At 38.9% G+C, this 14709-nt stretch overlaps 1 protein-coding gene across 2 annotated transcripts in view; it reads left to right on the top strand.

The window, feature by feature from the left end:
• The window catches only part of LOC126161563 (glutathione S-transferase-like), a 100904-nt gene extending 96592 nt beyond the window's left edge, over window positions 1–4312 (top strand). For both annotated transcript variants that reach the window (XM_049917503.1, XM_049917504.1), the window contains exon 5: window positions 3755–4312. In XM_049917503.1, coding sequence (XP_049773460.1) covers window positions 3755–3922 — 168 coding nt within the window. In that variant the 3' untranslated portion in view covers window positions 3923–4312. The remainder of the gene's footprint in view (window positions 1–3754) is intronic.
• The last annotated feature ends 10397 nt before the right edge of the window (window positions 4313–14709 follow it).

Here is a 14709-nt window from a genome sequence, read left to right as displayed (position 1 = left end):
TTGATCTCATCCTCACCTAAGGCCAGCTGTACATTTTTGCCCACATTAAACCTACCAACAAACAACAGTACTTACATTTTGACAGTCACCATCCTTTCCGTGTCAAATATTCCCTCCCATACAGCCTTGGCATCCGAGGCAAACATATTTGTTCGGATGCAGACTCTTTACAGCAATAAACCACCATTCTCACCTCAGCCTTCATTGCACATAATTATCCCAGCAGCCTAGTTAAAAAGCAGATTTCCAGGCCATCACATCCAATCCTGGTACTGCTGATAACTTCACAAAACAGCTTTGGAGCACACCATTGGTGACTTAGTATTATCCCCGTCTGGAATGTGTTAATCAGCTACTTCAACAGGGCCATGATTTCCTAAAATAATGCCCTGAAATGAGATCCATTCTGTCTGAGATTTTGCCCACTGCACCTAGAATAGCTTTCTGTCACCCTCCCAATCTCCACAATATTCTTATCAGACCCTACGCTCCCTCTGCACTCATCTCCCTACCCTACAGCTCCTATCCATGTTACCGTACCCACTGCAATACTTGCTCTATGCACCCTCCTACCACCATCTATAATAGCCCTATCAAAGGGATAGTCACCTGCAAAACGACATGACATACACTAGCTGTTATGTAAACACTGTTCAGCCTTCTACATCGGCATAGCTACCACCAATTTATCAATTAGAATGAATGGGCATAAGTAGAGGATATATACTGGCAATTTGCAATATCCTGTTGCAGAGCATGCTCTACAACATGACATTTGTGACCTCGGTGACTGTTTCACCACACACACCATGTAGATGTAGGTGTAGATGTAGATTCTTCCCCCAGACAACAGTTTCTTAAAACTCCGCAGGTGGGAACTAGCACTACACCATGTCCATGGTTCTTGCCACCCACCTGACCTTAATTTACATTAGTTTCTTCCGTCTCAGCATTTCTTCACTGTAACTACTCTTTGCTCCACTCCGTTTTAATTTCCTACATTTTTCTTTGTCTTTTCCATTTATTTTTCACCACCCCCTCCCACCTCTGTTATGCAATTAGCTTCTCACTCATATTAACTCGTGTATGATGTTTCAGTAGTAATCTCTGTCTTACATATTACCTTGTTTTCTACCTTTAAGCTCTCAGGTTTTCAAATCTTATCCGATGCAGTCCCCAACAATCAATCTTTCCTTCTCATCCCGTACGGTAAGTCTCCCATGACCTGTGGTTTTGGGTGATTTTCCCAAAATCTACCCCTTTTCCTATACCTCTCCACCCTTTTCCTTCACCCTTCTTCTGTCCCCTTCAACCCACCTGCCTGAAAAAGGAGCCACTGGCTCCAAAAGCTTGCTAATCACAACAGTCTTTTATGTGTGTGCTCTGCCGCCACTCAGTGAGTAGATTTGTTATCTATCCAGTTAAATAATTTTATCAATAATTGATTGTTTTCGTTGTGATATAGGTATAAGTTTAATACATGAGGATGCAGAACTGTGTGTTTGTGTCAGTCATCTTTCATGCTGAAATTAAGCAGTAAGGCACTTACATGTAAAAATCCTAGCAGTTGATTCGATGTTAGATCTTTCAAGAATCTTACATATGACCATACTTAATCTCACTAGATTTTCCAGGGTTAATGTAAAGATTTTTGGATTGTCTTCATACATTTTAAAGTAGTGTGATAAGTTGCTATGACACATTTCTGTACTTCACATTATTCATATTCATAATACTGATTCTCTTAAAATTCAAATTAAAAGAGCAACCATTATGCTGCTGTATGTTTCAACTTCCAGAAGTTTTACTTTAACTGAACCCCAATTGTATTTTTTAAAAGTTTACCCTTATTTTCCCAACCCTAAAAGTTTTCTTATGTCTTCAATTGCCTATTGGTACTTTTGTTAGTAATTGTGTATGAATCATACAATATGATGCTAGTGCCAGCTAGTAAGTGGCAAATTTTGTAGAAATAAAGCTGCTAAGTTCAGTTTATTCATGCCAATTGTAGCTCATATAGACATTTAATTTCTCAAAGAAATTAACTTAGTTCTAGCTAAGTACAGTGCCTACAAAGATGCATGCCTATTGTCAGTTTTATATATTCATGCCAACTGCAGCTCATATAGACTTTTCACTGCTCAAAAATTTTACCTTAGTTCTAGCTAAGTACGAGCAAAGATGTATGCCCATTGTTTGTTAACACGAGGGGTGTTTGAAAAGTCCGTGCAGAAATAAAAACTACTTACATGTTTGGGGTAAACCTTTTTTATTTTTCAATATAGTCTCCTTTTAGACTTCTACACTTCATCCAATGCTGTTCTAGTTTTTTGATCCCTTCCGAATAATATGAATTTTCTAAGTCCTGAAAATAGCTATTAGTCGCTGCAATCACCTCCTAGTTTGAATAAAATCTTTGTCCTGCAAGGCATTTCTTCAAATTGGGGACCAAATAGTAGTCAGAGGGAGCCGGGTCTGGAGAATAGGGGAGATGTGGAAAGAGTTGGAATCCTATTTCCATTAATTTTGCGACCTTAACTGCTGAGGTGTGTGCTGGTGCATTTTCACGATGGAAAAGGACTTTGTTGTGGTTCAATCGCTGGCGTTTTTCTTGCAGCTTGGTTTTCAAATGGTCCAATAACAATGAGAAATATGCATGTGTAATAGTTTTACGCTTTTCCAGATAGTCGATGAGGACTGTGAATCCCAAAAACAGTCACCATAACCTTTCCAGCTGAAGGAATGGTCTTTGACTTTTTTGGTGCATATTCTCCCTTGGTAGCCCATTTTTTAGATTGTTGTTTGGTCTCAGGAGTGTAGTAATGTATCCATGTTTCATCCACAGTGATGAAACGATGCTTAAAGTCCTACAGATTCTTCCTGAACAGCTGCAAACCATTATTGCAACACTTCACATGATTCCGTTTTTGGTCAAGCGTGAGCAATCGCGGAACCCGTCTTGTGGATAGCTTTCTCATGTCCAAATGTTTATGCAAAATGTTATGTACCCATTCATTCGAGATGCCCACAGCACTAGCAATCTCACGCACCTTAACTCTTCTGTCATCCATCACCATATCATGGATTTTATCAATGATTTCTGCAGTTATAACCTCCACAGGGAATCTAGAACGTTCAGCATCACTTGTGCCCACATGGCCTCTCCGAAAATTTTGAAACCACTTATAAACTGTTCTAATCTAAGGTGCAGAGTCACCATAATGTTTATCAAGCTTCTCTTTAGTCTCCTGAGGATTTTTGCCTTTCATAGAGTAATGTTTAATCACCACACAAAATTCTTTTTTGTCCATTTTTTGATAATCACTCAACTTTCTTGATTCACATGAATGCCAGACACAAAGAAATAGACCAATATGGCTGAAACTTGGTGTGCGTTCTTTCCAAAGATGCTACTAACTAAATATGACCTTGATACATGCTGGTGGTGCCATCTCTCGGATTTTTCATGGACTTTCTAAACACGCCTCATATATACCAAATGCTAGTTGCGAAATAATGGATTATATTTAAATATTTTTAGATGTCGGGTAGCTCTGTATAAATGAAGTTAAAAGGAAATGCAGCTGTTAATTGTTTAAGAAATTTCTGGAATATTGGGACACGGATATTACTATGAAAAGTAAAAGCTATAGTATTATGACATATTCATTTTACTTCACTTCAATCCTGTTGTAATTAATATGAAATCTGAAATACCACTTAATACATATTTTCATTTTCTCTTTTGTTTTAGCTGACTTGGGGAGACATTTTCTTTGCTGCACTGTGCGATTACATGAATTGTGTGGCTCAGTTTGATATTACAAAAGATTATCCAAATCTAGCATCTCTTAAGAAGAAGATATGTGAACTGCCAGCCATAAAAGAATGGATCAGCAAGAGACCAGTGACAAACCTTTGAGGCCATAATTGTTTCATTATGTTGAAGAAAATATAGAGAATGAATTATATTTTTAAATAATTGAACTTACATTGATTTAAATGTGTAATTTTTTCTTGCTGCTTTATAACAGAAAAATAAGCTCCTGCAACAAAGTTGCATGTTTACATTAATTATGTATCTTTACAATATATGCTAAAACTGTTTCTCTTGTTTTGTTTCAAAAATATCACTTACATTTTTGTAAAAACTGAGCACAGGTCCCTTGTTCTTACTCCTGTCCTGTGGGTGACTGGTATGCCAAAACCAAAACTCTGGAATATAAGTGTCTTCTATATTTGGTGTAGTTATATATTGGAAGAACAAGACGCTAGATCTGTAACAGCACAATAAAGGAAAGTAAGACACAGAGTGGCACATGAAACACTGACTGATTTATTTTACATTTTGTGCTAGTACTATTTGCTTGTAAACTTTTATAACTTGCAAATAATATTTGGCAAGTCTTTTAATTCATTATGTGAAAGGGGCTGGCATAGGATGGCTTACAACTGAACTACAATTGAAGTTTATGCTGTTGTTTAAACAAAGTAAGAATATAATTGTTTTACAGAGCTGCTGCTTAGTATCCATATGCCAGCAGACATTGAGATGGATACAGAGAATCTGTTGTGATTATTGCAAAGGGATAGTACACTTTACTCTCACAGAGGGTGTGTGTAAAGTGTGTCATGGGCAGAGCCACTGACCCAGGTGTTTATCAGCCTGCAGCAATAGGTCTGACCCAGTAGTTCTAACAATCCTTCCAATGCCCATGGATCAAGCCTGAGCCTCGTCCAGTGCTCTGTTTCCATTCTCCACTCTCCTGTCGATTGGCTTGCGTGTAAAAATTTATTCCTTTTTTTGGGGGTTTCAATTCCCTGGCTTGTAGTCAAGGCATTATAAGCTAGCTTAGTTATATCTGTGCTGACGGTGATGGTTTCATGGCATTATCACTCAATGCAGATACTAAGTGATGCCTACTGCACTTCAACACTATGTGATCTGAGCTCCCACTAACAGTATCAACCATAAATTGTTCCTAACGTTCGAAAATTAGCGTAACAGTCTTAGAGCAAATGCAGTAATACTGTTCTCAAATCTGGTAATAATCTTATGAGAGATTCAACTTAACACAAGAAAGAAGAGCTTCATCTCATTTATCATAGTAACACTACTATATTTTTCAGTATTTGATGTGAAAATAAGATTGTGAAATTTTACAGTCTGGTGGAAAATGTGGTCTCTATGCATTATGACAGTATGACAAAGGTAGTGACTGTACTTCATGTAAGGCTCATCATGAAGTTGCATCAAAAAAGTATTCAAAATGTTCATTTATATATGTGTGAATGCTCAATGATGAACAATAAGCTGGACAGAATAGAAATACATAAGATGGGTTAGAAAAGCAATGGGTCCAATACAAACTATAGATGATTGAAAAATGAGAAATGATGAAATCTTCAATAATGTGTGGGAAAAAAGTAATCAAAAAGTGAGCATTAAATGTAGGACACTTCTGCTGAGTGACAGGCTAATGAAATGAACGTTCCTGAAAGGGAAATTGATGGTAGTGTGGATTGCAGAAATAAGAAAAGAACTACAAAGAATCAGTATCAAAGAAACTGAAATAACAGAAATAACATTTTAAAAAATAAAATATTGAATCTGGAAGGCTTTCAAAGCAGAAGAAAAAGAAATGGGAATGATATGGGGAGAAGAAAAAATAGGAAACAAAAACTAAACAGTAGGAACTGAAGTCGTTGCATGCTCCTAGTTGATCAAAACAAAAATGGAAGAGACAAATTAAGCAACTGATCATACAGAAATAATCTGAAAATTAACTGAAAAATGCATGATCTTTCATATAAGAAAGGAAAGTATTGCCCAAAATGTAAAAATTCATGGTTTGTTAAAAGTTTCTCATATCAGAAACCAAATTTATAAGCTTGTAGATCCAAACTCAAATGACATATGTATATTATCTGCATACAATGTACACACTACACACACTAAACATACATCGTTTCACCTGTCATCAGGAGCATGATAATGTCCACGTGCCTCTATTAAATGTTTCTGTATACTGAAGTGACAAAAGTCATGGGAAAATAATATGCATATATGCAAATGGTTTTGGTATTGCTTATACAACATATAAAAGGATAGTGCACTGGTGGATATGTCATTTGTACTCCAGTCGTTCATGTGAAAAGGTTGATGGCGTGATTATTGCTGCACGATGGGGATTAACAGACTTGGAATGCAGATTGGTCATTGGAGGTAGACGCATGGGACATTTCATTTCAGAAATTTTTAAGGAATTAAATATTCTGAGATCCACAGGGTCAAGAATAACAAATTTCAGCCCTTACCTCTCACCATGGGCATCACAGTGGCCAGTGGCCTTCACTTAATAATTGAGAACAGCGGTGTTTGTGTAGAGTTGTCAGTACTAACAGACAATCACCTCTGCATGAAATAGCTGCAGAAATCAATGTGGGACTTACAAAGTCAGGACAGTGCAGTGAAACTTGGCATTAATGGGCTATAGCAGCAGATGACCAACACAAATGCCTTTGCTAACAGCCTGATATTGCCTGTAGTGCCTCTCCTGGTCTCGTGATTGTATTGTTGGATCCGTAGTCTACTGGAAGAGGGTGGCCTGGTCTGATGAGTCCCAATTTCAGTTGGTGACAGCTGGTGGTAGGGTGGCACAGACCCCGCAAAGCCGTGGACCTAACTTGTGAACAAGGTAGTATGCTAGCTGGCGGTGGCTTCATAACAGTGTGGGCTGTGTTTACTTGGAATGGACTGGGTCCTCTGGTCCAACTGAACCAACCATTGACTGTAAATATATTCAGCTACTTGGAGGTCATTTGCACCCATTCATGGACTTAAAGTTATTAAACATGTCACCAGGCCACAATTCTTGGCCATCCAGAACACTCAACATGAATCCCACTGAACATTTATGGGATTGAATCAGCAGGTCAGTTCATGTGCAAAATCCGGCACCAGCAACACTTTCACATTTGTGGATGGCTATATAGGTGGTATGGGTCAGTATTTCTACAGGGGAGAAAGTCTGGCTGGATATTTGATGGCATCCCACTTCTTTTGCCACCTCAGTGTATGGTACCATTTGTGTGAAAAACTGAGTTAGGATGCCTTCAGATTGAAGGAAGCATTTGTCACAGAAAGGTGAAAGAAGATTAGCATTTTCCCATTATTATAAATGTTACTCTGCAAGTACGTTGTGGCATGACAGAGCTGTTTTATTTTCTAATTTTTATCAATATTAACATTTTTACCATCACCTAAATTGTATATTAACACTCACCAGATGTCTTAGGACATAATAGGCAAAATAAATACAGAAAATGTTCTCACTTGCATCATTCAGTTAGTTTCCCACCACTTCCCTGATTAATAATACCAGGATGAGAAGCTGTATTGCCAGAGCCAGAGGCAACTACAATTACCTAGAGTGAGTACACTTGTTACTTGATGGTATGCTCCAAATGATATGCTATTAGACTGTTTATTCTATAAAAAACTGCATACTTGATTGGCTAGTGCCATTTGTCCTTTTGTAATACCATCATGCTGTCTCACTGGACCACACTACATCATGACAGTTTTCAATGAACAGTAGTTAAGATTTCAGATTATTCAACTTATTTTCATTTTGTACTTCATACTAGTCATGTTAGTAACTAAAATTGTTCATTAAGTAGCTGTTTCTGCAGTTGTACATAGGTGTTGCTGATAAACTCATCTGCATATTTCATTTTAGTCAGTTCTCTACAACTGAGACACCTATTTATTGCAAAGGTTTCATATGACTAATTTTTTATTTCGCACTCAAAATCTTTTGTACTCTACTGCCAGCCATTTCGGTGACACTTAACTGTCAATTATCCAATAATATATTGTAAAGTAAAAGTGAAGTTCTGCATTCTGTCCCTGAGGGGCCAGTCAGGCCTACTGACTGTCACGTCATCCTCAGCCACCGGCATCATCAGATGCAGTATGGAGAGACATGTGGTCAACAGGCTGCCGTCCCTGTCGCCGTCGGATTCCTTGATGCTGGAACCACTAGTAATCAGCTGAGCAGCTCTTCAGTTGGCCTCATAAGACTGAGTGCACCCTGCACCAGTCTTTCCATAAATGGAAAAATCTCTTGCAGTTCCGGGAATCGAACCTGGGTTCTCTGCATGGCAGTCATTAGCACTGACCACTCAGCTGGGGAGGTGGACATAAAATGCTATCGATGTTCACGTTCTTCCCCCGCATCTACCCTTTCAAATTTTGGGCAAACTTCACACGAGTCATCTACAAGAGAAGTACAATGCTGTTTATGTTCGCACAGTCTTCTCGTAAACTGTCACCACTACTACCCACAACAATGAGTTTAATGACAACATGGTATTCCAGTTGTCCTATCTGAATGTAAAGCCCAGAAAAATACTCATAAAAATGTCATATAAACAGATCTGTTCTGCAAGTCAAATTGATATCTTCCTAGCTTATGATAACACAGCAAATTCATGTTGTTAAGAGTATCTAATGAAGTACTGTGTTGAATCACTACCACATGGTTTTCATAGCCTACATGTGATATAGAGACAAATCTTTGGGGGAAAATGTGAGTGATCATAACAGTGTGCAAACAGGCAGATAATAATGATCAAATAGCAAATTTCCTGGTATTGGCTGTCATTAATAAGGTGTGATGTTACTGACCTGTTTTACACCTTCTCTGTCTCATGGATGTGCGTCAGTCTAATATTTCTCTGATGATTATTAAGTTATAAAAGCAGTTACAAATGATGCAATGTATCACAGTCAATTTTACTTTCTCATTTCATTCATATTTATTGTTACTATACACCACAGATGATCAGCTTGCTGGTAGTATGATATAGATCCCACAACACAGATCAGTAAGCTATACATACTAGAAATGGCCTGAAAAATTCTTATTTGTTAAACACATAGACCTGACATAAAAGTTTCCTGCCAAACCCTGAGGCTACTGTTTTGTGTGTGATACCTATTTATAGATGTGTATATTACAGAAATTACAAAGTAGTAAAACACATGATTATTATATCTTAAATATTCCCACTTTGCTCTGTTACATCACCTCCCCCCCCCCCCCCCTCCCCCTCCGAAAATCCCACACCACCCCCACAAAAAACTGGATTAAACTGATAGATATTGGAAGTACATTACTGGATGAGCTGCTGTAAAAAAAAAAATTTTAAAAAATCACAAAATACAGTGTTCTCAAAACATAATAAACTGCAAGCTGTCACAAACCATTAAATATAATTCAGTTTTGAAAAGTATAAATATCAGTTATACATTACAGATTTTTATAATTTAAATTTTACAATTGTGAAATCATCAGTAACAGTTTTGTACATTGATATGCAACTTGTTGTAAAAAAAAATTTGAATTCTTGAAAATATTTGTCCATTTCACTGATTTTCACAAGAAATTTATGGAAACACTTGCCTTTAATATGGCATTACTATTTTCTTCATTTCTCGTCTTTATTTCACATATGTTATCCTTCAACATTTTTGTGTGGTTCAACTTATTAATTCATCCCTTAATATGTCCAAATACTTTGTTCAGCTTCTTTCACTAAGTCCATTTCTCAGCTCAACTCCCAGCATCCACTAATTCTTTCCAGTACTCTTACCACCATTCAGTGTTCATTTGCCCATCACTATTCTACATTGTGTATCAAAAAAGTTAAGTTTCAGTTAAGTGGATGGAAACTGTATTGGAAGATACAAATAATCTCAGAATGAAATCAAATTAATTTTTAAAATCCAGCTACTTTCGAATTTATTGAAATCTGTTGTTAATTTCTGTCAGGTAATTATTTATTCCATATTCAGTTATTTTGATTCCACATGAACATACTTTCCAAAGCAATCCAATACTTGCATGGTGATGCAATTAGTCAAACATTAAGATCAGGCAAAAGTGTGAAATATCTTTGCATTTCTTGTTGATGAGTTCTTCGGTGCATTCCGTGCTTTCCTGCCATTGTCTTCTCTCTGTGTTCCATAATGTATATCCTCTATTGTTCATCATCTGTATTCTGTTAGTAAATTAATAAAGTATGTGTCACTAATATTGTTCACACTTCATTGTGAATTGTTGTTCTCACAAATAGTGACCCTGACCAGTGCCATGTCAGAGGACAAACACATCAGAAGCGAGGATCTTGTGCCTGCTGCTGTGAATGTCACCTCTTGAGGGCAGCTGTTGTGTACCTCAGAGGAAGTAACTACTGTTCCACCAGCAATGATAAATTTCAGACAAGTGCCAGGCACTTCGTGTGACTTGTGTCTCACGGACAATTCGCCAGGATGAGGATAATTTGTTGCCCCATCATACAAGCTACAACAACCAGACCTATATTTCCAGCTCCTAGAACTTCCAGTTTCCACCTGTGGTATCAGTTGTGACAACCTTTAGTTTGTTCTTACAATTGGAGCATTAGACTCCAACACTTCGGGGTTGTTGTCTGATATTGTGCATAACATGCTACAAGTGTGAAAATATGTGCACCTTACAGACAATGTGCTTCATCAAGTTTGTAAACTGACAGATCTTCAAATCCAACAAGTCTTGACAGATGAAATTATTGCTGACAAATCACCTTTGTATTCTGGCATCATTTCTGGCCACTAATGTCTGAATCTGAAGTATTAGAGGAAATACTGAAACAACTGTCAGTTAATCAGTTGCCTCTTGTTGTCAAAAGTGCTTATGTTTCCAGTCACACTTCAAATTTGTAATTGCAGTTGCCCACTGCTGATCAAATATATAATATATTGTTAAATAATAACACAAGTTGTGCTCCACAAACTGGAAATGGCATCACAAATTTATTACAGGGGGTATCACTAGAGGGGAGGAGCATTCACTAACAGAGTTAGTGACTTCAGCACTCTCCAGTGACAATTTCAGCAAGATCCAGTAAGCCCCAGTAGCCCATTGCTTGCTAGAGGATGAATCACTCATTGTGACATCAGAAAGTACTTAAGACAGTGTTGGTATCATTCCCACTTTGGATGGCTGGCTGGAAAATGTATCCATCAAAGCAACTACCCAAACAAGAACAGCAGTCATGCATAGGCATGAATGACTGCTGTGATGTAATATGCCTACACCCTACCACGACAAGAAATTATGTATTGGCTAATGTCAACAATGCAAACACTCATTTGCAAGAAGATGGATTTTTTGCACTGTTAACAGTTTTATTACTCCGCACTGCTTGTACTTCCAGCATTCTACCAGTGAAATTTGAAGACCAATCTTGCATTGCCTTCTGGCTCACCACTGACTCCAAACAGTTATCCTGTTCCACACCACCAGTATTTTCCAGCTGCATAATGAAGTGCTCAGCTGTTGAGCATTATCAATTTCCAAAAAGCATATAACTAGATTCTGGATACTCTAAAGACAGCAGTGATCACACCTTTTGGCTTCTCTGAAATGTCAGAATGCCATTTTGTCTTAAAAAAGCAGCCGAACATGGCAGTGTTTCATTGATGAAGGGCTTTGTGGCCAGCCCTTCTGTTTTGCTTATCTGGAAGATGTGTTGTCTCTCAAATTCTGCTGTGGAACATGACAAACGTCTACAGATTATTTCTGATAGACATTCACATTACATGTTGAAAATTAACAAAGGCAAATATGTGCTCGTGCAGGAAGAGGTGGACTTTTTGGGACATTAGGTTACTTCTTCCACATTCAGCCCTTACAAAATAAGAGTGACTTGATTCAGACTGTGTTTCCTCCAGAGAACTTCCAACACTTAATGCCATTTTTTGGGTATGACCAACTTCTACAGCTGCAGTCTCCCCCACAAAGTGATGCCACTGCTGCACTGTTGGACCGAACTTCAAGAGGACAATTCCTCCATTACATGGACCTCAGCGATGTTATCAACATACAACATCGTCAACTCTAGCTTAAGGGATGCAGTGATTCTAGTGCATCCTATTCCCCTCGTGCTTCTACCTATTGTAGTTGATGCAAGCCAGACAGCAACAGCAACAACAGCAGCAAGTAAGTCGTATGTAGCTGCCACTTTTATTATTTTCCAGAAAATTTTTGGAGTCACAATCAGAATGGAGCACCTATGACAGAGAACTTATCGGTTAAATATTCATTATTTCATTCTATTTTTAAAGAACTTCCTTGGACTGTACTGTGTCACCATTACATTACTCAAAATAGGAGACAGTTTTAACATGAGTACAATAACTTTTCATAAGTCTTCGTAATGTACCCAAACCACACAGATGTTTTCTTGCAACAAATACTATCTGTTTTACACAATCATATTTTGACGTTAACAAATATTTGTCATGCCATTTGTCTCTTTACTTATTTCTTCATTATTTTAATTACAATTAGCGTCTATTGAGGTACAGTCACAAAAAGTAACTAATGCAAAGACGGAATATCTAACAAGTGACTGACTGCTACTATGCTCCACAATACTTAGATCCAGTACTTGTCATATTCTTCATTGCTAATGAAGAATGAGACCACTCTATAGTGTGTTGGGCATGTTCAGGGATGAGTGAGTGGTGCTGACAGGCTGTGGTACCCAAGACAAATGCTGTTAACAGTTACAAATAACTTTTATTGATTTTGATACATTATGTAGTGGGGTAGGCATTCCTCTCCTTGTTGACTCTGACTGGGGCTCATGAATGGGTGGTGACTTCCGCTTGGTGCTGCTGAGCTGGTGCTTCATGCTGCTGAATCTGGCAGCCTTTGTAGGCCACGGCCTTTTATGTTAGCGATGCTTCTTGTTGTACTGTAATGGTGTCCCACTAGGGAGATGGCCCTTATGCCTTGTATGCAGCTCTGGCATCAGCCTGTGCAGTTTACTGTGTGCAATGTGCAACCCTCTGTTGTCTGAGAGAAGCTGGCTGGTGGCTGGCACTGTTGCACCAATTCCCACTAGAAACCCAGTGTCAGTGACATTATGCATGGAAAGCAGGATGATCACACAACGATCTGTGAAGGACTTAATACAGACAACAGGCACAGCTCGATCTCGAACCCTTTGCGGCATCTGGTAGAGCCCAGTCGTCTCACTGGCCAGCGGTGCCATGGCATCGAGGTGGTACTGTTGGCTTCCAGCATTGGCTACTGATTCCTGCCTTAAAATCCAGACTTATTTATATGTCTCTAGTGCCCACTTCTTTCACTAAAACCCAGTGCCTAGTCATGACACCTTAACAAGAGACTTGCCCTGGTGTGGTAATCACTCCACTTACTATGTGGTTACTCAAATATCCTCACTGTGCAGTCCACTGGCATGTCCGTATTTTTGATCAGCATGTCATACTGGTAGCTATCAACCTATGTCTGTTAACACAATGCTCTGTGGCATTCTCATGTTAGCTTTCTCTTGCTGTGTTTGAGAAGACCCAGTCCCTGGGGACTCACCCTGGCCCAGTTCTATGCTTAATCCATGAAACTAGTACCCAATACTAACTCTGCTATTCTTAACTACTATGAAAATTACTGTGCTTAACCCAGATTTAATAAATCTGTCATCTCTCACTCGGGGTATCCCATTTAAAGAAACCTGGATTCGCCCCTTTTATGAACATATGAGAGCTAGGCAGAGCAAAATCAGAGTTGCCATGGTGCTAGGAGCTGCGACGATGCTCAAGGTCTCGGTTACCTGTTGTGTACAATACCTGTATCATGCTGCAATAATTGTGCTGCAGTGATCCGCCTGCCCTATCCTATCGTTCTGCTTAATGAATTCCCTAGATTGACAGCTGTGGTTAAGGAAAGCAAGGTTTTGTTTGGACGATATCTCTAGAGATTGGCCTGGCCAGTACAGCTGTGGCTATGTGACATTTAGTAGAGTAACCCCATACAGTAGCTGTGAAACGAGATGAAGCTCCTGAAATATCACAGATAGTCCTGTTGATCAACAGTCCACTACCTTACAATTCTAAATGTATAGCCCCCATGAGTTTCCCTTGCTGATAGCAACTAGCAATCACCACTATATCATTGTACAGTGGGTATATCCAATGTAAACTGCCTTCTAAAATGTGGTTTCGGTTTGATCAGATCTTTTTGGCAAGGACATTCCTGTGTTTTATCCCGGAAGAGCAGCATGATGCACGTACTTCTACATGTCACAGTTCAGCTCACCCTCACTCATTACCGCTTGTTGATACCTATCTTCCATTAACGGCAGCATCTTCTCTTCTCTTACTTGCATAAATTTCCCAACTTCTGCTAACTTTACTGGATAAGTATGCACCACCAAACCTAGCATCCTTATTCTTCGGCCTTTCTGATGTATGGCAACTTGAGGACAGTGATCAATATCACCTCCCCTCCCCCAAGCAGCCCGCCATCTTTGAACAGCACGTCTCAATTCATTTATGAGAAGACCTTTCCTAACACAAGCATATAACCTCCAGAATGAGATTTTCACTCTGCAGCGGAGTGTGCGCTGATATGAAACTTCCTGGCAGATTAAAACTGTGTGCCCGACCGAGACTCGAACTCGGGACCTTTGCCTTTCGCGGGCAAGTGCTCTACCAACTGAGCTACCGAAGCACGACTCACGCCCGGTATTCACAGCTTTACTTCTGCCAGTACCTCGTCTCCTACCTTCCAAACTTTACAGAAGCTCTCCTGCGAACCTTGCAGAACTAGCACTCCTGAAAGAAAGGATATT

This window comes from Schistocerca cancellata, chromosome 2 (assembly GCF_023864275.1).
Source record: "Schistocerca cancellata isolate TAMUIC-IGC-003103 chromosome 2, iqSchCanc2.1, whole genome shotgun sequence".
NCBI classification, from domain to species: domain Eukaryota; kingdom Metazoa; phylum Arthropoda; class Insecta; order Orthoptera; family Acrididae; genus Schistocerca; species Schistocerca cancellata.
Note: the sequence above shows the minus strand (reverse complement) of the source record. Positions and strands in the feature narration are given on the sequence as shown.